The sequence below is a fragment of the Pinus tabuliformis genome, chromosome 9 (assembly GCF_031772625.1).
Source record: "Pinus tabuliformis cultivar Carrire ecotype Pingquan chromosome 9, CPIR1, whole genome shotgun sequence".
NCBI classification, from domain to species: Eukaryota; Viridiplantae; Streptophyta; class Pinopsida; order Pinales; family Pinaceae; genus Pinus; species Pinus tabuliformis.
In genome coordinates this window covers 1,765,898,768-1,765,924,666 of record NC_142307.1, presented here as the reverse complement: position 1 = coordinate 1,765,924,666, position 25,899 = coordinate 1,765,898,768, and the positions used below count along the sequence as shown (strand labels likewise).

The window sequence follows — 25,899 nt, the reverse complement described above, 5'->3', positions numbered from 1 at the left end:
ACCTACTTGTGTGATCACCAGTATGACTCCTTATGAGTGGTTACATGGACAACAAGTCTTCTATCTCACACTTCCAAATCACTAGATCAAGTGAATGGATCCAACAACGGCACCAAAGGAGAGATATATCACCTATCCATCATACTTCTCATAGGACCCTAGTTGGTTACAATGACACCTTTTCAAGGTATCATCTCTATGACCCCAACTCCACCAGGGAACTGAACATCATAATGGTATGTTTGATGAGCCTCTTCCTCATGGTACACCAATATATCTTTGATCACACCTTTCCAATGATAATTCTAGTGATGGTTCTCAATGTGAATCCATGATCATTCCTTTTCTTCTCTTGATAGCTCACTTGTTGATGACTCCCAACCAATTGTAGTGGAACTTTCCTCATCTTCGTCTAATGTTGGCCCACCTATATGTACTCCTCCAAGTTCTTGATCTACAATTACTAGACAGTGTACTAGGACTGAAGTACTCCTTCGTCCTCTAATCCCTCTTCTCCCTAGGATGTTTCTTCTAGTCTTTCATCATTAGTTATTACTGCCAATACTCCTCTACCACATGTGTAGCCTAATGATGTACAAATAAATGATAAAAACTTTCCTATAGATGCATAATTGTTGAATGACAATGATAACGATCCTTCTACCACATTGTTCTCATACCTACCTAAATGGATTGTTCCCAGTGCCCACTCTTACAAATGTCAATTTCCTTGCAGCTCCTTTAGCATGTCATTCAAAATCACCTCCATTTCGGACTCTTATTTCAGAAAACCTGAATACTCCTAAAAAATACTACATTTTTCCATCAAAGACACTTTGAAATCTGATCAATGCTAACAAAGATCCCAAAAGTTTTCTTTGACAGTGATATGCTTTTGGATGGCCCATAGACAGTGATAGGGGAGGATGTTGTGATGATCTAGGGATGCATCTTATGTCGATTTGTACATTGTAATGCCTTCTCTATGGCCCCTTGTTGAACTTGAGGGGGTGGGGAGATGTGTTGAGATTATGTGATTAATCTTCACTTGAGGCCACATGCTGACCTATTGTATTGATAGCCTATGCATCAGTAACTAACCTATTTATTATGCTTTCTTTATTTGGTTTTTTCAATAAAGCTGACTTAATCAATCTCTTGAACTAGAGTCCACATGCCAAGGATGTGTATACATACAATACACTCCTCTCCTTTCTCACCATTCACTCAAGTTCATTGTTTGATAAAGACTTAAGGGCATCTCTTCTAAAGCATGGCCCTCTTTGCATTTATGTGTTTCGTTGTGGCGTTATATTCTTAGTTATGTTTGATCCCTTCCTCAGCCACAGCTATGCTTCCTAAGGGCACTACTGTATCCACTTATGTATCATGTAATTAACATTGATGTTGTAACAAAAGTCCAGATTGGGGGTTGATAATATGTCCACCATAGATATCCTATCTCCTAGTGATTGCAATACTAACCTTCTAACTAACCTTCTAGAGGCTTCCACTAAAAAAAAAAATTGTGGAGCAACATAGCTAATATCGTAAAATACTCTCACAAAGCTACATAATAGGACGACTATAGAGAAAAAAGTGACTCATAACAACTCTTGAAAAGTGTGATCAAGGCTTACACCACATAAGTTGCCACTAGGCAATATTACATGTACCAGCAAATGGTTGGACATATACAAAATTTATAAATGAAATAACATTCATCTAGTAACAAGTACCTGGCGTACTTGAAGAACCACCTTCGGAAGAACACCACTATACGAGGATAACAACTTTACCTGCATAAATAAGTGACTCAACAAAAAAGATAAGGCTTAAATAAACAAAATCAAATGCTTTAAATTTTGTCGAAAATTTTACCTTCCCTCGATAGTTAAGACAAGATCGATTGAATAATGCATTTATTTCTGGAAAAAAAAAAAAAAAAAAAATCAATGTCAGATTTGTCTATCTTATGCAAACACTAAAATAATAAATCATTTAGAGCAATAAAGAGGATAAATTATTTTCAAATCATAAGTGCAAACAACAGGAAATCATTCTCTCATTAAAAGCAAACTATGTAACAACCTAGTCACACTCATCCCCATGAAACTTGTTGTACTCGTATATCTATTTGGAAACAATTAAAAAGCTGCATAGTAGTAAACTGTACAAAAATGATGCCATGCATGTAAAGTAACAAACACAAGATCCATTCACAAGTTTGGCACACATATATATCCCCTAAATTGTAACAATTTACAATCCATTAACAAGAGCAAAAACCTTGCATTCCATTGGCATTGATGTTGGAAAAGGAAATGAAGAAACAATATAAGAACAAACCCACAAAGAAGATGTGATGTACCAAATTTATATTAATTATGTTTGTAATTATGGTAAAGGGTAATGTCCTTTCGCATAGTCGTCTCTGTTAGTTGATGTATATACACTAGTCCTTTCGACTACATGTCATCCTTGTATAATTCACATTATTAATTATTATTTTCGTTCCTTCAACATTATGGATTAGTCCCTTCTCTTATGGATGCTTTTGTGGCTACACAAAGGCACAACACTGGTGGTATTAGAGCAAGTGCAAGCCTTGTTGGCCTGTGGCCGAAGTCCTCTCTTTATGATAATAAAACTCCCTAGCCATGGCCCTCATTGTAAGCAACTTTTGGCAGATTAATTCAAATTCAGCAGATAGCAATGTACATAGAGAAATTAAATGCATTGATAATTTGTTGTGCTCCATGTACCAACCATTAGTAACATGGGAAAACAAAATAAAATATTTACAGACTTAAAGAATGTTACAGGAAACTAAACAAAGAAAATACATATCAACTGTAGAAAATAGCAGCTTACCAAACAGCAAAACCATAGTCATCCCCTATCTCCAGCGTGAACATTGTTGAAAGGACTGTCTATCAACAGGAAGTGGTTGCAGATAAGTTTAAAAAAGAAATTAGAAACAAAGGACTGCAGCTACCTAAGAATCCTTTGTCTTACCGATTACAAGAATACAAGTTATTTCCGCACAAAATTGGCCTGCCAATCAAAATGACACTATTGGAGCAGCAGTGAGAAAATACAAAATGTCAGACACTTTTTTCTCGAAATACATCAGGGAGAAAATAGTGTTGCAACCATGATCGCCGTTACACCAAAACCCGCAGGTGTTAGTAGATGGACGTGTTGCACTCATTTTGTCACAAGTCCAAAGAAGCAGGGTACAAAAAAATTTCGAAGATCAGAATCATCAGCTAACTACATGTTGTATCATTCTAAACCCAAATTTTGCAAGTTGTAATGTAAATGATGCTAGTAAGACTGTTTAATTATGTAACAACTTATGTAAGTCTTTGAATTCGGCGATGAATTTCATCCTAGGAGGTTTTTTAACCTCAACGAATTACGTGTGTTTCTAAACACGAATAATCGGCAGAGTTTTTTCCCTCCAGCTTGAACCCCAAAGCTAGGGTGGAGTTCATAGTCAAATTCTTTGGTGAGTCTTAGTTTTATATCGAGTCGTTGTAAAAGTGGTTTGGGAATAATTTAAGCTATTTGGCTAAATTATTTTATTACAAATCACTCGGTCTACTAGATCATATTGTGCAGCAGAATTGAGTAAGTCATTGAGGGTAAAGGTGTATTCCCCTTTTAAAGGTTGAATTTGCAGATATCAATAGGCTCAAACAACAGATGCAGGAAGCAGAAATTGAAAGGAAGGAATCTGATCAAAGATACATATCCGCAGTTGACCAAAAGCAAAAGGAATTAACAACATCTTCAGCATAAATGAGCAGGCTCGGGATTGAAAATGAGAAGCAGAAGCAACAGATACAAGTTCTCAATAGAGAAGTAGAGAAGACCACAATTCTCAAGCTACAGGTTGAGGAGACAGAGAAAAGAAAGGAGATCTTGAAAAAAAGGTTTCAAGAAGATCTTGCTCAAAAGCAAGAAGAACTTGATGCAGCGCTTGATGAGATCAACAAACTCAAGGGATCGCAAAAAAAACACTTACATAAGACAAATGAAGAAGCAAAAGTGAAAGCAATTAAATCTGGTGAAGCTCCATTTGATGAAGGTACAAGCTCCACATCTTCGCAAGATGATCCTCAAAAGGAAGTTGATCAAAGTGAAAAGACAAAGAAGAATGTTGCAACTCCAAAATACAAGACCAAAGCAGTCAAGAACAAAGGACAACAACGGACTACAGCGCTGCCTCCAAAGAAGAATGAAAAATCTTCCAAGTATGTTCGTTTATTTAATGGTTATTGTTTTTCGTGTGTTAACTATGGACATATGGCCAGGGATTGTAAAGTTGTTGACGGGTACAATTATCAAGGACCATTGCATCCAAATGAACCATTCAGGTACGCACATTTATTTAATGGTTATTGCTTTTTATGTGCTAATTATGGACATATGGCTAGGGAATGTGAAGTTTTTGATAGGTACAATCATTATCCACAAAACCCTAGAGGCAAGTTTGCGAGATCACGAGACAAATACCAAATAGAATCTTTTATGGATGACATTAAATGTTACAAATGTCATAACAATGGACACGTAGCTCATTACTGCAAGTACAAGATGAAATCAGCCATGAATGAAAAGCTTGACGATGAGAATAAAAAGGTTTGGAAAAGAAAACAAATACAAGATGAACATGTATAGGATGAGCAAGAAAAGCAGGAAGGAAAGAAGGTTTTAGCATTTATGCTTTCAAGGTTCATAACAGGTCGTAAGGAAGCAGTAGTTGCTTCGGTTAATGACTCAAGTCAAGATGGTTTGTTAGATGATACGCTATTTTGAAGAATTTGGCTCGTCGACTCTTAAATTTTGAAGAAGGGAGTCTATTTAGCAGTATGTGGCACATGTCTACCGTTGACAGATCGACAACACAGACAATATAAATTTAAGGATTACAGGTTCACAAAGGAAGGTTTCTCTTCAAAGGAAGCACAAACAGGACACAGGTCCACAGGGATCGTCATTGACAAACTATTACAAGAAGTCGTCTCATCAAGGGGAGCACAGGCAAATAACAGGTCCACATGAAGCAAGCAAATTCTTAGGGGGAGTAACCCTTTCCCATTAATGTCAAAGGGGGAGAGAAAAGTCTGCGAAGGAGATTGAAATCTCAAGAAGGATATGAAGCGTGATATTAGGGGGGGTTTTACTCGCAAGAGGAGTACGTATGTTGCCATCAATGACAAAGGGGGAGATTGTTGAATGGTTTTGTCATTTATGTCATCCCATGGAGTTGATTGGGTTTGATTTTGACCAAAAACACCAGTCATTGATGTCAAATGGTTAATGAACGCTTCTTAGTAATTGTCGGATTACAACAAGATGGCAGCTACACTGTTGGATGGTTAAAAACCCAATTCCTAAGGTTTGGGTTCCTTGGATTGAGGATGTGCCCAGACTTTGTCGAGGCTTTTTGGTAGGTCAAATCATTGAGTTTGGGTCCGAGATCTATGTCATTAGATTCTTCTCGAAAAGATATTTCTGTTGATATGTGGTACGCCCTGCGAGGCCTCCTGGTTTGAAAGATATTCATAGTTGAAATTAGTGACCCCAGTTTCTGGGTTAAAACCCCAAGGGGTAGTGACATGACACCTAAAGCATAAAAATTGATAGCTTGTTGACTTAAAGTAAAAATAAACAAGAGGTATTTCGTAATAATAATTTATTATATATAAAATTGTGTAAGTGATGAATGTTACAATGAGAACCCGCATATATATACTTAAGCAAGTGTCCTTTCGTGACTGGGCATGTCTTTTAACAAGCCTTTTCACTTAACTTAATGACTACTTAACATATTCAATATTTGATTATTTAATATTTACATTTATTTTATTTATTTACTTGTTATGAATTATATTCATAACATAGCCCCTTCCTTCGGAAGCTTTGTCCTCAAAGCTTTAATGTTGTCGATTTTCTTCACTTAGTGTCTGTCATCTCAATGTATATAATCTGGCCATCATCTCGTCATGTAGCTCATGAGTAATATTCCCTTGGATATTTTTTTTTTTTTTTTTATTTATTTTTATTTTTTTATAACTCTAATTTTTCTTTTTTCATTTTTTTAATAATAATTATTTAACTTTATAATAATATAATTATTTAAGTTTATAATATACTTAACCTTGTAATATGATTAATAATTATTATGGGTCGTATATATAACCCAGCATCTATAAGTTATTCGATGGGATTTGATGGGACACGTTTGTTGCTGCTGGCCACGCTCGTTAACTAAGCATCTGGTCCGGAGAGAGATAGGTGCAGATAACCATACAGTCAGCAATCGTTTACGTCAGCCTGCACGTTGTTTAGCAGTTTGGGTACTGGATAGCGGATAAGCCGACGGGCAGCAAATAAGGTGGGTGCACAATGGTTAGCGGAATGGATAGCGTTGCAGGGCAGTGGATCGTCGACAGGTAGCAACAAAGATGCTCATTAGAAGAGAATGGTGATGACAGTGCGGACGTGGGGGATAGGATGGACGATGGCGGTGACAACACAAAGTTTTGTGATGGTGAGTGTGGGATTATGGTAGGGACTGTCAGGCAGTGGAGAAGGCATGACGGCAAACACCAAAGAGCGTATGAGGACGGCGAACGGTAGTTTGCTGACAGTGGCATAAAACCTCAATACCATTGTTTTGTAAACAATTAGTACCAACCTATGGCAAACATTCAATGTCACACTTAATCTACCCAATACCGCTATTGGGTATTGTTGGAAATTCTCTAAGGCCAAGTATTTGAATCTTAAACCTATCCCGCTCCAGCAAAATCCATTCATCTTCGCCATCATCATAAAGAACAAGATGTAGTTCATTTCTCCGATCATAAACTTTAATCAAACTACTATACCAAGCATCATCCAGGATCCAATACAGCTGAATTTTTTTGTTAATTAACCGAGGAAATTCAGCCTCATCAATAGACACTTCCTGGAATAAAACCTTCGGGCTTGTAATAAATGCATAATGATGGCCACCATGAACACCCTCGCTATGGACCAAAACGCTGTGTAGAGTGTACAAATTACACACACTCTGGTCTGCATTTGGTGAGAAATCAATGGAAAGAACTTATTTTCTAGCTTCCTGCAAAGTTTTAAATGCTTTTCCACTTTGTCTACTTATAATGCATTGATTTATCTCATTATCATCTGTATATTTGTTGATCTTGTGGATAATTTTAGATTCGCAAATTCCCTTGTCAGCGATAATAGTGGAAAACTGTGGGAATTTTAACAAAATAATCCGAGGAGATGGTATGGATAGTACTGCAATAGTCGCTGCCAGGGAGTGCCGCTGAGATCCCAAAAATGAAGCCAAGTACTGGGCGAATAGGGCCATTGCAGAAGATCTGAAAATAGGGATTCCTCCAAAATGACTCCACAACAAATCGCTTTTAAGCACACTGCTAAAAAGTGTGGAAAAAATCTTTACACCAGTCAATCCTCCAGTTCTTTTATTGCATATAACTTGAAAAGCTTCTCTCAAAGCTCTTTGAAAAAAATCATGATTATTAAAAGGATGTGTAACATAAAACAGAGTTTTTTGATGCAAGGAAACAACCTTGTTCACAACTTCCTGTTCTTTTAATATGTCAGTTATATCCCTTTCACGTGTATCAGTGTTTACAACAACATTTACCCTTTCAATCAGCCTTACTCCTTCCTTAGTTGTATACTCTTGAAAAATTTGAGCAGCAGATTCAAAACCCTCAAGTACTTCATTGGACAACCTGGACAACCTTGAAATGTCATATTTCTTATGGTCCCTAAGCGGGACACGGAAGCTTGAATTCTCATCTTCCAAAAGAGCAGTCCAACGAGAAGAAAGGAGCTCATTTCGTATTGTCTCTAATAACTTCTCCTTGCTATTGGAGTGCAAATAATCTTTGACTCTATTGTCCTCATTCGTGAAACTTTCATCAACCTTTATCAAATATTCTAGTAAAGGAAGCTCTAAGATCCAGATTTCAGAATTAATCTGCAGAGTTTGATCTTCACACTTTCTCTGGTTGATTTCGGAATTAATCTGCAAGGTTTGATCTTCCCACTTTCTCCCATAATCCATTTTTTATTTTTCACACGTCTGCTCTTCATAATTATCTTCACAACAATCTTCTTTTTCTTCTTCCACATTTTCCTCTTCATCATCATCAATGTCTACTTTAGCATCTTCCTCGTTGTTATGATATTGTTCATCTTCTTGTTTTTCGAGATAGTCCTCATCCACCTCATCTTCATCTTGATCTATATCAGCTTCATCCTAATATTGAACATTATAATCATCTATTGCTTCATCTTTTTTTGTTTCCTCATTGTTGTTATCATCTTCCTTATTATCGATTTCCTTTCGACATGCATTAACTTCTGCATATGATTTTTCTAAACGCTGAAATGCTTCTTGAATTTTATTAAACTGCTCAATGCAATCAGGACGTGAACATAATGGCACATTGTGATGCGAACAACCTTCAAAGGCCCACATGATTATATTGTGCGCCATGGATCTGATACCACTGAAGCATAAAAACTGATAGCTTGTTGACTTAAATTAAAAATACACAAGATATTTTGTAATAATAATTTATTACATATAAAATTGTATAAGTGATAAATGTTACAATGAGGACCCGCATATATATACTTAAGCAGGTGTCCTTTCGTGACTGGGCATGTCTTTTAAACATGCCTATTCACTTAACTTAATGACTACTTAACATAATCAATATTTGATTATTTAATATTTACATTTATTTTATTTATTTACTTGTTACAAATTATATTCATAACAACACCTCCTCCTAAAGTTCTCAACATACGGCATTGTTTATCACTATAATCTCACCCCGTATAATTTACATAACTTCAAAAACCAAAGACAATAAATCAATCATTGACTTCACGATCTAGGTGGAACCACATACACTAAGTCAATCATTGATTTCAAATTCTAGTGGTATTGAAAATACTTCTAGGCAAGTAAACTTTTCTTAGAGCATAAACAAACAAATTTATAATACTTATAAAATAAATTAACCATACTTTAAGGAATCTTAGGAAGAGTATTAAATTAATTTTTTTTTCATAAAAGGTATCCCTCATATTGTAAAGGCTAATATATTTTACTCATAAGACTCACAGCCTTTCTCACTCATAAGGTTCATGGCTTTCCTTACTTAACACACAACACATGAAATAATTAATTTCTAATAATTTAATTCCTTATGGAACCTCTCCTAGTCACCAACGTTCATTTCAATGAAGCCCTTCTTAGCCCACACCTATGTCTATAAAAAGGAGACATTATACCTTACCTCACATATCATAGTTCAACATATCTTATGCCTTTATGCTCTGAAATAGTTCAGATTCCTGAGGTAGAATAACGAATTTCAGAAGACGGCTAGGGCTTGTTTCTCTTGTCTTTTACTTGATTTGGATTTTCTGGGCAAGGTGTTTCACAGGTACGCTCTCCCTTTTAAGCTTTAAATCACTCCTCCAAAAGAAATAACTTCAACGCATGATATTTAGACCCCTTAGGAAACCAGCAAAGAAATCTCAGTGAGTTTGGTTGGTTTGTCACATGTTTGGGTGGTCTTTTTTGAAGATTCGTTCTTGTTAAAGGGTATTGCAAAGAGAGCAAAGATTTGTTGGTTAAAGGGAAACAAATCAACACCTTACAGCCGTCGGTCTCAATATAAAGTTTGTTTGAAGAAAGTCTGCATTTCCTTGTTTCTAGCTTGGCTATTTGTTTCAGACTTCTAATTGCAGATGTTAGGGCACACTCCAGGAAAACGAAGACGGTTTTGGTCCCTACAGACCCTCAGCCCTCATCAAATGAACATGCAATAGTTTAGAACTAGGCTTTTGCATCACTATTTATGTGTTCTTGCTTGGATAATTGGTTGTAGACTTAGTTTCGAGACCTTTGTTCACTTAACAGTGTTTCATTGACTACAGTGAGGAATTTACTTTTATAACAATAATTTTAAGATTACAATACATGACCTAGTTTTGAGTTGTGTTAAGCTCATTTGAGACAGCAATCCTTGAACTCTTGCCTTGGTTTTTGGGAAGATCTCTGTGACCCAGAACATTGCAATAAGACATTGACATCACTTGTCAATATATGACATTGAATTTCACCATAAGACAGTGGCAGTAATTTCATGTTAAGTCAAATAATTTCGAGAACCAAAGGTTGTAACCCAATCATTGACTTTGAATTTTATCTTGTGCATCTTGTTGACAAACCTCTCATTACAATTCTGAACCAAAACACAGTGCACAATAATATTTAGGGACCCTTACAGTAGCCTTTTGAGACATTGACAACTTGCTATATAGTAATCTGAATTAACATTGTGACAAATAGTAGTCAAACGGTTGACAACAATCTGACCTAACATTGACTTAAGTGTCACAAGGATGTAACATTAACATGATGATTAGTAACTTTGATTTGACAGTGTTTTTGATGCAACAGTGAGACACTAAAATGAGCCTACTGAAGTATGACTGTGATTGACATTTCAGTGAGGTGACAGTGACATAATATGATGATATGACAAGACAATAGCACTTGTTAATGTCCACTCAGTAACCCTTGTTTGTGGCTTAATGTAACAGTACCCCTTGTACAGTGATCTGACTTGACATTGTCTTAAGTGTAAGCAACAGTGATACATTAGATTGATTTAATGATTGTCGATTGGGCAGACTTGTGCTTTCCTGGAGAATCCATCACTTAACATGACTTAGCAATATTCTGAGTAAACATTGCTCTTGTCACCTTTATCACTGAGAATGTGACAATAGTTCTGTGTCTAATCTATGACAATGTGTTGACACGATGACCATTGGCATGACAGAGACCTATGACTTAACATTATGTGTCTTACAGTGATGACATTTAGCATAATAGTTGACAATTTGACCTTAACTTGGCATTCACCATTAAGACACTCAAACCTAGACATAACAAGTATGTTGACACCTTGACTTTGACTTATTGAATGGACTTGATATTTTACATGCAACATGACTTGACATCTATACATAACAAGTATGTTGATATTCTGACTTTGACTTATAGAACCTTGATGAATGAGATTTGAAATATTATCTTAATCTAACCATAATGATTATAATAACATAGGTAACATTATCATAACCTTGGAGGGCAGCAAGTCTTTGAGGGCTTTATCATCTTAAGTACAACTTACTGACATAACGATGGATAGCAGTGTGTGAGCAGTGCTCAACAGTGAAAAGACATATGCTAGTAGCTTTCCGTGGGCAGATCTTGAGAGCAGTGGTAGCAATATTATAGGGATGACCTATGGCATCTTGGTATATGATATTATCAGACATTTGGATTCGACACTTGCACCAATGTAAGGTGTGTGGTTACGTGATGTGGCAATCTGCTTATGAGCTCTTGACGCATACTCATTAATGAGCAGTGCAGTGATAGCCAGCAGTTGTGCAGTGATTTGTAGTGACAGTGACATAAAGTGTGTATTGACAGTGATGTGCAGTTGAACAGTGATAGCTTGATCTATAGCATTGTGCAGTGATCAGTTTGTGGGAACATTGATCAGTGGCTACCAAAATTCTACATTTATTCTACATCTTTCTTACATCGATTCTACATTGATTCAGAGTACATGGGGTCCAGTCTGAAAATTGTGAAACGTGGTTTTCTGGCTCGTCAACACAAACATTTGGAGTCACCTTCAGGTTGTCGCCTGAGAACACTTCAGGGTGGCAAGGTGGTGCTAGGGAAAGTTTTGTCTTGCATAGGGCGTTGTGGCATCCATTCAGTTCTGGCTGATAAACTAACAGGGCAGTGAAGCACCCTTTCCAACAGCAACTGGTAAACCAAGCGTTGGGCCACTCATCATGTTGTGGCCTAATCTATAGGGCGTTGGGGCATCCTTCTAGTTGCAACAGGATATTAGGGTCTAGTAGCGTCTTACAGGTTGTAGCCTATGAATTAGGGGGTTGACGCCTATCTCAGTTGTAGCTGAAATGTTGATGTAATCAATTTTCTTTTAACAGGGAGAAGACAATTACTAAAGAATCCTTAAGTGGTTTTTATCCCGGAGGGGGTTTTCCACCTAAAAATTTGTGTCCTCTATTTTATCTTTCTACATTGTTGTGTGGTGTTGTCTACTGTTGATTATTGTTTATGATCATCTGAAGAAGAATAATAATAACTGAAGATTAACTAATGCTCTGAAAAAAGATTAAAAAGTGTTAATTTCCATGAAATACTGATTCACCCCCCTCTCAGTGTTTCCAATAGATTCTTCAAGATTACGAATGAGAGAATATTGCCTTCAAATTAATTACTTGCACAATATGTTGATTTTTGGTAGCATTGAATGTGCTCAAGCCATGAAAATTGGTGGAGAGGCTAAGGCACATGAGAGCTCTAAGACCCAGAAATCGTTTGAAGAAATTCCACCCGGATGAAGAGATATTAAAATTTAAATAATTAATATTTTTAATGAGTTCCTAAGTCTAAACTCAAGAAAATTAAAATACTAATGCGTACTAATATAATATGGGTGATAAAGTTCTAAATAACGATGATCAAGCTAAATCTAATCTTAGCCGTTGATTAGAGACTTAATCTCGGTCGTTGAATCGTCAACAGGAAAAGTATAAGAGGGGGCTTGAGGGTCAATTGGAGACACACCAAGACACCGAGTGATCAAAGAATTCGATTTTCTGGGGAGAGGTTTGCTGAGGAAATCGAGTTAGTGATCAAAGTTGCAGTGAGGGGCAGTTCAACAAGGGGATTTCATCCGAGGCTGAAGAATACATAGCAAAGAGGCAGCACAGTGTCGGGAGAGACAACGCAGGCCCTTAGAAGGGTTGACATAGAGGCCGAAGAGCTGACGCAGAGGATGCAGAAGGCTGACGCAGGTGACGCAGAAGGTTGACACAGGTGATGCAGGTGACGCTGGGCCTCAAAGGTTGGCGCTAGGCCTCAACGGCAGTGCTGGGGAGATTTTGTGGGGCACATTGGGAGCAAATCAGCAAATTCTGACCGGGAGAGGATGATGCAGCTCCTGGAGGAGTGACGTCGTTCCAAAGCAGTGCTTGGAGCAGCGTTCATTGTCCAACATAAGGAATAACCAGAGTCGTTGTGGGGTTTGATCATCCACTTGCTGATTTGTCAGAATATCTATCTACGGATAGAGGTACTACTGCCAAGGATATTCTCTGTTTGGTGAGCCATTTCTGGCACCCTAGTTGTATTCATGAAATCTGCTTAATAATACAAACCCTCTATATGTTGCACCGGTTTTCCCGAATTGAGTTTTTCCGGGAACAATTGTCCAAAAATAACGGTGTCCCTTGTGTTATTATCTCAGTTTATTTCAGTGCATGATTTGTATATTTGTGAAGGCTACAACAGTGTTTACTTCGATGTTTATGCAATTAAATAACTTGTTAATGTAAAGAACAAGTAGGAGATTGTAAACCAGTGATTGCAATAAGGGTTTTTGATGTGTTAGATTCAGGAATTTTTACACAATATAGATTAATATTCCAAGTTCCAAAATGATCAATTGTTGCGGGATGCAAATTATATCCTAAATGAAGTGCATGACCAAGATCTTTGTGAGATGCAAGCTCTTGGTTAATTTTAATTAGATGTCCTATCTAGGTGAATCCTTCTTCTCAATTCTTTTAGAACTAGTCTCGAATGCAAGTTGTAGAGAGAAGCCCAAAGGAAGGAGGTTATGGCCTCATTAACAATAACTCCCATGGGATTCTAACCACCTAGCTGCCTCCATTCCGACACGAGATTGCCCGCAAGAGAACTGCAAGGCCACCTATGTAAACTGTGAATGAGAATCTAGACTCCTCAAATTATGTGAAGAAGGTGGTCCTATCTTTCTTTCAACCATGCTTATGCTTGGAGGTATATTTTTGAAATGCACTTCTAACTTAGAATGAAGATGCAAGATATGTGTGATTGCTTCAATGAGATTATTAAATGTGTTAAGTACTCCAACAAGGTTAAATCACTTGAAATCCAAATGCTTATAATGATATTCAATACAAAATGACAAAAGTAGTTAGATGATGTACTTAGAGAACAAATTATCCCAATGAAACAAAATTAACAATTTCAATTATCCAAGATGTTATTAGAGCTTATTAAGATCTCATTCAATTCCTCTTATGATAATGTTACTTAACACTTAAGCACAAGAACAAAATGAGAGCAATTTATCACTTTAGATCATAAGCCAATGAAATAATATAGGTAAACACAAGCACTAACAGAGGCAATGTAATGATACAAAATGCAAAGAGGCAAAGCTATGATAATGCAAGAATGCAAAAGACAAGTTAATTGTAATATTCCTAATGGAAATTTATAATGATAAACAAAGCAAACATAGCAAAAACCACAGAAAAATACTCAAACCATCAGAACACTATTTTAAAGCCAAAACAGCAATACTGAGCCATTTTATTAATAAATCATGAAGTACAATAGATGCCTGGAAAGTATGCACCCGGGCTTGCCCTAGGCAAGCTAGCTAAACCCCAAGTGGACAATATGAGATCTCCTCCAAGAGTGCTAGTTGGATCTCCTTGGCTCTGCGCTAAAATGCCCAAAAAGTGTGTTGTTGGTTGTGTAGAATGGTTGCTAGGGCCTCCTTCAGTGCTGAGAAAATTACGGGAATTTAACCCCGAGCTCTCCACCAAAACCCCACGAAGGTATTGGCCAAATGTTAACCTCGGAATTTCGGCCCAAATTTCCCCTAGCACCTCCAGTTGCTGGCTTAATTGGGACCCCTATTTGACCCCTCAAATCTGCCCAAAAAATACTACCAAATTATTTCCGAGGTCCTTGTCAAAAACCCAGAAAGGGTTTGTCCTAGTTTTGACACTCCAAAATTGACCCCAACTACATGGCCCCTCCTCCACAAACAGAAGATGTAACCTGCAATAGATTTTGTGTTTGTTGTTCCTCCAAAGTGTTGGAAATCTCCCCAAAATAGTTGCAAACTCCAAGTAAGGGCTCTGCCGAACTCCTCCTCAAATCTCAGGCCCAAACTCCCTTCACTCCTCATCTCCCAAGTGTGCCTCCTCCAAGCACTGTGTAGTCCCTATGTTGCTGCTAGTGTCTCCTCCCCACAAACTTGCACTCCCACTACTGGAACAATCAGAACTGGATGGAACTCCCTCCTTGGGTTGGCACTCAAAGTCCACCGAAGTAAGGGTTGAGATCTCTGCTCGAAGACACTCGTGTGCTAAAAAGCGTTGCAGACTTGGCTTCAGCTCAAGCGAATTATGTCAAAGACACAATTTCTGAATAGATGAATGAATGACCAAAATGAGTGTCTCTTGCTCTATTTATCAAAGAGCCTCCAAGATTCCCATGTGGGCCCAGCATGACTTTCCCCCACCAACTTCGCTCTAATGAGAGTGTGTTTCCCATGTGGGCCACAATTTTCTATGGGTGGCCCTCACATACCACTAGTGGCTCGACTCTCTCCTCCATCCTCTAACGTTTGGGCTCACATTTGACCAAAAATACATGTGGGGCCTCTAAACCCACACTTCCTAAGTGCTAATGTGAATTAATTCAAAACTAGCCAAAAATTGATATTTCCCTTAGCAATGTTGCTAAGTCGAAATATCACAGTCCTCCTCGCCAAAAATTTCTTATCTTCAAGCAATGCCTGAACAAGCATCCTCTCTAGCTGTTGCTCCCCACTGTCACTACAAAATGTGCCAGGGTCCCAAATGTGCTACTGAATTGTCCTTGACCTCTACACTGTCTTGACATGAAAGAATCCTTCAATACCAAGATCCTAGGCCATCCTATCCAACATGAAGCTCCCCTCGCTCCACTCACTATCTTGCCCAGTGCAAGTACCAGAAGTCCCCTACTCCATTAGTGACTCGCTAAAGCCCAATGGAAGATCTACATGATCTCCCCCTACAGTAGCCAACTCATCCCTAAAGGTTATTGAGTTGTGAAGAGTTGTGATGCTTTGGTTCCCTGTTAGTCCCAGAGTGGTGCCACCATGCTAAAATTGCGCTACTCTGACTATGATGTACTCCCCATCGTGCGCGCACTGTATCCTCCCTTCCTGAGGCCTAGTGGCCAAAAATCTATGAGAGCCAAGCTCATCCTACCCTAGCATCTCCATGATGCCAATACTACCCCTCCACTACCAATCTCAACCCTTGAGCCATAACATGACAAGTCTGCCTTGCCATGCAGTGGAGGTCTCACTGATCCCCCATGTGTGAAACCCAAAGTAAACTAGATCATCGTCTGCCATGACCCTGCTCATCACAGAGTGGAGTGATCCACCCGCCAATCGAATCCCTGGATCCCCCAAACATGCTGGGAGCTCAGAACTCCCTCTCCTCACAGCATGTCGATGCGTAGCACTGCTATCTGCTAGAACCCATCTGGCCCTCATCTCTGACCCCTATATGTATCCCCTGGGTGGACCCCAAGTATCAGGAGTATGTCCCACACATGCGAACCTGCCCTACTCCTACCAGACCACGCAGTGAAATCCGTTATCCCAACTCCTGACGATACACCTAGACACTGTTCGAAGTCTAGGTACTCTCATGAAGAGGAAGTCTACCATCCACTGTCCCTCAAGTGTGAGCTCAAGGATGGAACATATGCTACCTCGGCTATCACCCACACCATCCCTAGGCCTGTATCCGACAACTCGTGCACCTACCAAGGGTCTCAACTGCAGAGTCTCCTCCATCAAACTGTCTAGGATGAGCCTCCCATGCCCTGCTGCCTGAATGGAGAGTGTCAAGGGGAAACAACCAAACACTTTGTGACTGTAAGCAACACTGGAGGATGATGGGCAGGTATGTCTCAAAGGGTATGATCAAAAGTCTGCCAAAATGATCAAGAGTGATCCTACGGACGACACTCTCTGCCTCAAATCTATTGATAACTCCCTCAAAGCCTTGCCTCCGCTAAACATGGTATCCCCGGATGCTCAACAATGTCCTCATCGATCCTCAATGAGCTGCATCCAGTGATACACCCAATGCCCTGGTCCATAAGTCTCCTTGGAGGCAACGCTCCAAGCGTCCGCTGTGTTGCATCATGTGTCACTACATACCACCAAGTATTGTTATACTCCTCAACATGCCACTGTAAGTCGCAACATGTCCCTGTACACAACTAGATACCCCCGGCTAAAGCTATACAATCTTGTATCGTCCCACATCCTGTCTGCGTCAAGGCACCAGTCACTCCCTACATGTACTCAATGTGATGTAAGGTAGTCTTACTCCACAACGTGATCTAACACACTACAGTACACCACCATGCATCTCCATGTCCACCTTTAGTCCACTGCTCAATACTAGATGCTCCCACACATCCCTGGATGTGATGGCCTAGAGTTGTGTCTCTACGTGTCGGCCCACACCTAATCGGTATCATCACCTCCACCATTGCATCACTATACCCGCCAATGAATGGATCTTCACTCCAAATCCCCCCTGAGGGATCCGAGAAGTGAATCTCCCTATGTGTCAACAATGATGCTACCACTGCGCTGCTCCTTTGCGTCCTTTGTGCCCCACACAAAAGTGAAGAGTCCCCAGCTCCATACAAGGCACCGTCTGGTGGCCTGCCAATGCCACCTCCTCTGACAAACTCTTGATCGCCCCGCAATCCCATGTACAAACGTCATACCAAGACAGCCAAAGGAGTCTGTCCATAAACTGGTTGGCCACTGGTGTTGACCAAGACTCCCCTAGCGAACGTGCATGCTCAACTGCTAGGTCAATTGAACCATCCAGGTTGTAGCCAACAGGCATACCTAGGAAATGATAGGTAGTCCCACCTGAAAACCAATGCTAGTCTGCACTTCTGATATCCCTAGTGCCTGAAAGCTCCTGCTGAGCTACACCCAGGTCCACCACCATTTCCATAGCCCACTCCACAAGATACCAACTCAGAATCTCTCGCCATCCAACCATAAGAGAGGGATCGAATGCATGAACCCCTGCACAGAGAACAACCTCGACATGCGGATGTTGCACCTTGTGCAACTTTGATCGTCTCATCTTACTATCCAGGTCAACACATGAGATCTGACTAGGTAGCTTTGTCTCTCTCAATCCAATGTGTAGGGGTGGGTTGCTAACGCTATAGATCCTGTCAGTGCGCCTCTGAAGCAAACTGTGTTGGAATCCCAACGTGTGGTCTTTAGGTTGCCCCTCATCAATGGCTAACCCAACGGATGGTTGCACATCCTCCTCCATTGTGGGCTCGACATCAGCCTCCAACTACTCCTCCATAGAAAAACCAAGATGCAAGACATGCTCATCAATCAATTGTAGGTGGTTGTTGTTCTAAAGCTCTGTCATAGACCAGGATGCCTCATCAATGGATACCTAATCAATGGATGTGTGTTCAACTGCCTCCTCCAATCTGTCTACTGGGGCTACCAAAGGAAACTCCAACAAGGGTGACTCCAGCATCACACTAGGTGTATCCTCGTGCTCCTCCTTCATGCCATTAGCCTCTTGCTCAACTAGATGGAAGTTGGAACATATCGAGATGAACTTCCTCCTCCATGGGTATGTTCTCTCTCATCTCGTCTTCTTCCTTAATCCTCCTCATCATCCCAACATAATTCCACTGAATCCCCAATGGTTTGTGCATGCCTCTTAGTTCACAGAACTCCCAAAAAGACCCAATGATGGGCATGCCCTCTAGTTCGCTCCCAATAACTCCATCAACTTCTCCCGTGCATCAATCATCATTTGTTGCATCCTAATCACCTCATTCAAGGTTACTGCCATGTTGTTTGATTCTAACCTTTCTTTGGATCCCCCATGATTTCTTAGCTTTTATTCTGGCCTTGTCAAAGAATGAAGGGTTTCCTACAAGCTGAGCCAAGATTATGGCTCTGAAACCGCTATAATATTCCTAATGGAAATTTACAATGATAAACGAAGCAAACATAGCAAAAACCATAGAAAATTAATCAAACCATCAAAACATATTAAAACCAAAAACTACTTTGTTGAGTCATTTTATTAATAAATCATGAAGTACAAAAGATGCCTACAAAGTATGCACCTGGGCTAGCCCTAGGCAAGCTAGCTAAGCCTAAGTGGTGAATATGAGATCTCCTCCAAGAGTGCTAGTTGGTTCTCCTTGGCTCTGCGCTGAAATGCCCAGAAAGTGTGTTGTTGGCTGTGTAGAATGGTTGCTAGAGCCTCCTTCGGTGCAAAAAAACCCCTGGATTTTAACCCTGGGCTCTCCACCAAAAACCCACAAAAACCACAAAGGAATTGGCCAAATGTTGACCACGAAATTTCGGCCCAAATTTTCCCTAGCTCCTCCAGTTCTAGCTGAATTGGGGCCCTTGTTTAACCCCTCAAATCTGCCCAAAAAATTCTACCAAATTATTTCCGACGTCCTTGTCTAAAACCCAGAAAGGATTTGTCCTAATTTTGACGCTCCAAAATTGACCCCAATTGCTTGGCCCCTCCTCCACAAGCAGAAGTTGTAACCTGCAACAAATTTTGTGTTTGTTGTTCCTCCAAAGTGCTGGAAAATTCCCCAAAATAGTTGCAAACTCCAAGCAAGGGCTCTCCCAGAATCCTCCTCAAATCTCATGCCTAAACTCCCTCCACTCCTCAACTCCCAAGTGTGCCTCCTCCAAGCACTGTTGTTAGTGTCTCCTCCCCACAAAATCCCACTCCTACTACCAGAACAATCGGAACTGGATGGAACTCCCTCCTTGGGTTGGCACTAGAAATCCACCGAAGCAAGGCTTGAGATCTCCACTCGGAGACACTCGTGTGTTAAACAACACTGCAGACTTGGCTTCAGATCAAGTGTGCTATGTCAAAGACAAAATTTCTGAATGAATGACCAAAATGAGTGCCTCTTGCTCTATTTATCAAAGAGCATCCAAGATGCCCATGTGGGCCCAGCTCGACTTTCCCCCATCAACTTTGTTCCAATGAGAGTGTGTTGCACATGTGGGCCGCAATTTTCTATTGGTGGCCCGTCCATACCACTAGTGGCTTGATTATCTCCTCCATCATCTAATGTTTGGGCTCACAATTGATCAAAAACACATGTGGGGCCTCCAAACCCACACTTCCTAAGTGCTCATGTGAATTAATTCAAAACTAGCCAACAATTGATACTTCCCTTAGCAATGTTGCTAAGTGGGAGTATCACGTTAATGAAATGATTAGCTATCCTCAAGATGCAAGGCTTATGCAATCAATTTGCCAATTATTCCTCAAACTCTATCACTTTCAAAATGCATTAGACTTATGTAAATCAGACCAGCCACTTATTAGTATGAAAACATTCTCAAAATTGACAAGAGAAGCAAGCAAACACAATAATGATTAAGCCATTAGATGATGCTTGTTACTTCTTATAGTTATTAGGCTTATTTGAGAATTTTTTAGTCCTTTTTAGGGTGACTAACACTTGATTATGCCACTGTTAGATATTAGTCTTCAGATCTGGTTATTTATGACATTCAACAAAAGAGAGGATGGGAGAGAAAATCAAACCCCTTAGGCCTTGAGGCCTTGCTTCACTATCAAGCTTGCCAAGTTGAGACAAGCTTAAGGCACCAAATGAAGTGACTTGGTAATGATCGGCGCTTTAAGATACCTGCAAACACAAATGATTGGCTTGAAAACCGAAGGAATGCTCTCAAAATCCCATAGCTAGGGAAAACCTAGGCCATCTAGGCCTAGCCGCTAGGCTAGTTGAGAAAGTATGGCAAGTGCAAGCCCCAAAACTTGATGTGTAAACTTCAAAACTTGCAGATTAACCCTTGAAAGGCCTACAACTCGAATGTATTAGTGAGAAAAGCAGGATTGATGATGGATCAACCCACTTAGAGCATGCGGCTAGGGCTTTGAGGCCCCCTAATACTTGCGGTTAGGCCTGCAAGTGGCCCTAAGGCTAGTGGCTAAGCCTTCAAGGGTTGGAATGATGAAAAAAATGAACTTTGAGCCCTTGAAACCCTTCTTGACTAGATAATAACCCTGCAAAACAAAGATTAGCCCACAAATTGATAAAAATACAATGAGAAACCATTATAAACCCTTGCCAAAATTCACTTTAGGTCTGCAAAACAAATTGTTAGCCCTTAAAATCACATGCAAAGATGAAAATAGGCCAATTTACGCTTATGGGTAAGTCAATAAGGCCTAATTAGGCTTCCATATAGGGTGAAATGGTCCTTTAAGGGCTGCAACAAAGACCAAGAGGCCTCAAAACCCTAGCAGCTAGATGGACAAGGGTTCCTGGGCCTATGGCTAGGCTAAACAAGCCACAATATGTTGAATGGAAGCCCAAAAAAAAAATTAAACCTACAAAGAAACCTTGAGATGAGTAACACATGTGCAAAACCCTAGTTTCTACAGCAAATATATTCTCTAGGGCTAGTGTATCACATTTAGAAGCTTAGAGTTGGAAAGTTGGCACTTGAATCTTGTAGATTAGACCTTAGAAGGCCTACATCAGCCCCTTCTAGCTGAATGCACTTCCTCTTTTGGTTAGACGGATCTTCCAAGAGTAAAAATAGGCCCAAACCCTCGCTGTTTAGGCTAGGTGAGGATCTCAAAGCTCTTGTTTCAGATTTCTCTTTGAATCCTTGAGCTAATGTGCTAATTTTAGCTAACAATGGTACGTTCTATGTTTAGCACAATTAGTTCAATGTTCCTTTAGCATCCCAATGACAATTTCCAATTTAGTTTTCCAATAGCAATCACATTAACCATAAATCACATTGAAAGCAACTGTAGATAGAACATAAAATAAAATGCAAAAGACAAACCAAGACAACAGGACACCAGATTTGGTGAATGTCAAGGAAAAAACCCCCAATGTGGTGAAAACCCTTTGATCAATTCTTCTTATCATTATATCAAATGTTCAGCAGAGAGAGAATACAAAAAGTCAAACTTGACTTGCCAAAATCAAAGTCAAAACAGCCCTGTCAAATCTACAGTCAACTGCAGCCAAATTAAACGCTAGCCAAAAAGTCAAAGATGGTCACCGCAGCAGCGAAACTTGACCTTTGAAGCTCAGTCAAAGGTAGTCAAACTCAGCCTCTTTAGCTGGGCAAATAGCAGTGAAAACAGTCCACAAAACAACAGTCAAACTCAGTGAACTGAATTCAACTTCTATGGTCAAACAGGCCTGCGATCAACTCAGGTCAATGCGCTCATAATTTCTCGATTTTTGTGCCAAATTGTATGACCAGTCAAAAATAATTGTTTCCCACAAAAATCACAGTCAAATGATTAGCCAAAGTGTCTGGTCAACGCTAGGCAAACCCCTGCAACAGTCCCTGAAATTAGGCGCTGCAATTTGCCTAGAAAATTTGTCCTCCTTGCCACTATGAGAGAGAAGATCTACCCAATAGCTATATGAACCAATGAGAGGAGAGAGAAGAAAATGTGTAAGTGATGATGCCAAATGAGGTGAGAGTTCACTTATATTTATACAAGTCGTTGAGGGTAAAGTGACATGCCCATTGGGCTTCATGAGCCTACATGACGATGTGGCCGACCTTGACATTTTACACGTGTGGGCATAAATTCAAAGGCATATTTCTGCTTGTCCAAATTTGATGATCTTGAGGTCAATTTTGGTCCTCTCGAAAATATGAATTTAATGCAATAATCATCTCAATGAAATGAGTTATCCAAAGTGGAATTTGACCATAATTGCCAATTTTAACACAAACTCTCAACAAGGGAGAATTCCACCTGCCAATCCATCCATCATCATCGATCACAATGCCATCCTGTCGTCAAGTACCATCTTTGAATCTCATCTCTTCTCTGCTCTCTTTAATATTGATATGAATAATGAAGAAGAATCAATCAAGAGTGAGTCACAAGACCTTACCACTCTCCACTGACAAAAGTCGGTCCAGTGGTAGAATCTTAGTCAGACTTGATCACAGATCAATTTGTTGAACACCATGCATCCTAGACATAAGGGGGTACAACAGTACACGATGCATCCATCTGTAGTGTTATGGTCCCTATCCACTTTTCCCAACTCATTGACCAGATGAGAGGTACTTCCCATGAGTCTCAGACTACATGGATAGGATGTATGATGGTGAACCACTCACCCTACACACATGTCAACCATCATGGGGTATCACAGGGGAAGGTGAACCACTCACCCTGTACAAAGTACACCAATAGGGGAAGGTGAACCACTCACCCTATGGTCACTCATAGCTCCAAGAATTACCCCAAACCCCCAACAACTCCCAGAGCTCAATGTTCAATTTAGCCAGGACCCTCATGGGAGGGTCTTTCCACGACTCCAAGTCTCTCTCGGAAGCCTAAGAATTTAACCTTCCCTTAAAGGCTTCATGAGGATGTCTACGACCTCTTCATCGGTCCTAATGTGTCGGAGCCGTATTGCTCCTCATTGTACCATATCCCGGATAAATTGGTACCTGATATCAATGTGCTTGGAGTGATCGTGGAACATAGGATTCTCTGAAAGGCGAATCCCACTCTGGTTGTCACAAAAGATCACACTGGTATCCAATACGTGCTCAAATAACTCACTAAAGAGCTTCCTCAACCAAAGTGTAATGTTCCTTTTTCTATTTTTGGCAAGATTAACAGGGATTTTACATTGACAAATTTATTTCACAATTTCCATCTAGAGCACCATACAAATTTGCAGAAATTAAACACAATAATTGTTATCGCAAATAAATCAATAAACCCAGAAACAAATGAAAACACTGCAACACAATAACACGAGGAATGGGGTTTTACACGCCAATACAATTGGAAAATAGTTGAGCGATAACAAATGCGCCCTCCAAAAATTATGTTTTGCATCCCTGAACATGACCTCCAAAGCTATAACTGAAAATGATGCTCCAACTGTGTGATCCCCACTCCAAACCGCTGATAACACTTAAGCTCTGTGAGACTGTTGGATGAAGTCTCCTCAATGGTGTTGGGTTTTCGTCCAACACATAATAGCAAACCCAAGGGTTTCCATCTTGGGGCTCTTGCTAAAGTAGAGAACCGAGTTCTCAAACCTCTCCACAAGAAGAAAACACAAATCCAAGATGTCCTCCAATGGCTCCTCCTCCTCTTTTATAGATCTCATGGGCCCCTCTAAAACCTCCTATTTTATTATTATTTTAAACATGGACCACTTTTCCCTCTTTTATTTCAATTAAAATATTCTTTTTAATGCAAGAAAATGGTAGATTGGCCACCATGTCTCCTCAGGTCACAGAAACTCATATCTAACCATCCCATCCTATAGATCTTCTCGTTCTGGTTCCAACGAGTTATTACACTAAAGTGTTGTGTCAAGTGTTCCTCCCAAAATGCCACCTTTAAGCGTAATTAATTGAGTCAGGCCCAATAATAACTCTATTTTTTGAAAGTTGTCGGAATGCACAGGAGCGAAAGGCAAACTTTGCAAATGATGGAATATACCAAGTGAATGCCATCATACCTCATAGAAACTCCTCAAAACCCCTCCAAAAGCCCCTGGGCCCGCTGATGACACAAACCTACATCTATGACCTTGTCTACCCCCAACTCTGAAAATCCATCCTAACCATGTCATAAGGAACACCAAAAAAGGGAACATTAAAAAATCCTCCTGCCCCAAGATTACTTGCCCTCAAGCAATCCAAATCTATTGACCAATTTGGTGGCCCAACGCAACTGAGACCAGTGAAACAGGAATCGGCGTGTAATCGGCAAAATCGCGCGTTAAACTCGGCTCGGCGGCTAAACGATCCGACCGAAAACTTTACGAGTCAACTCGCGTTGACCGATTCTGGGTTGTCTTTTACTTTATTATTTGTGGCCGCCAGCAGCATATAATTGTTTCTTTTCGCTTTTCTATTTTAACGAGTCGATTAAGAAAATAGGTAAAAAGGGAATCTGACGTTCATGAATTTGACTGCTGAAATAGTGCTCTGCGTGATCTCAGATGTAAAGTTTTAAATAAATAAATTCCAAACCAGGACCACTTCGTATTAATAAACGATGATAACTTAAACTAATCGCAGCGATGATAACTTAAAATAATCGGAGCGATGGTACGGCGGAATGCATGAACGGAGCCATCCTCCACACCTTTTTACCAATAAACTCTGTTTTACCGACATTATCCCGAATTTATAAAATTGAATTGTCGCAATCCACGAGGCAGCTTGGCATATAGTCTCCGCTGTCATAATTCCAATATAACAATTCTTTTGCTTGAAAATCTGAACATAAATAATGGCTCTTCTACCCAACCATCCGCGACCACATCGCCTCGCCTTTCTCGAGTTCAAAGACAAATAATTCCATAGTTAGGATCCATCGGATTTGATCGACGATATTTACTAATCGCCGTCTCGCCTGAATAGATCAATGATGGCAGGATTTTTTTTTACGATATGAAATTTATTCGATTCCATTACAATAGAATAGAATATTATGAAACTTATGTTCGCATTAATTATGATTTAGGTTCGAATTAGTAAAGTTGGGGTATAAATTTTATTTGAAAGGAAAGTTTTATCCAAATTCTATAATAGTTTTTTCAAGTTTTTTCTGAGTTTCGTTTAATTTTAATATAGGTTTAAATTTTAAATTAAGAAATGGGTTTAAATTTTAAATTATATATATAATTCATTAATTTGCATATTCAAATAATTTATACATGTTAAAATATTTTTAAAAATATATATAAAATTATACATTTTCTTAAAGTTGAATGTAAAAATGTAAAGTTTATTTTTATATTTAATAATTTTATAT

General features: G+C 39.5%; 1 protein-coding gene across 4 annotated transcripts in view; it reads right to left on the bottom strand.

The window, feature by feature from the left end:
- LOC149155848 (protein NUCLEOLAR FACTOR 1-like) overlaps positions 1-25,899 on the bottom strand; it is a 305,921-nt gene that overhangs the window by 104,801 nt on the left and 175,221 nt on the right. For all 4 annotated transcript variants that reach the window (XM_089446065.1, XM_089446064.1, XM_089446066.1 and 1 more), the window contains 2 exons: positions 1,882-1,928; positions 1,740-1,799 (listed from right to left, as the gene is read on the bottom strand). In XM_089446065.1, coding sequence (XP_089302191.1) covers positions 1,740-1,799; positions 1,882-1,928 — 107 coding nt within the window. The remainder of the gene's footprint in view (positions 1-1,739; positions 1,800-1,881; positions 1,929-25,899) is intronic.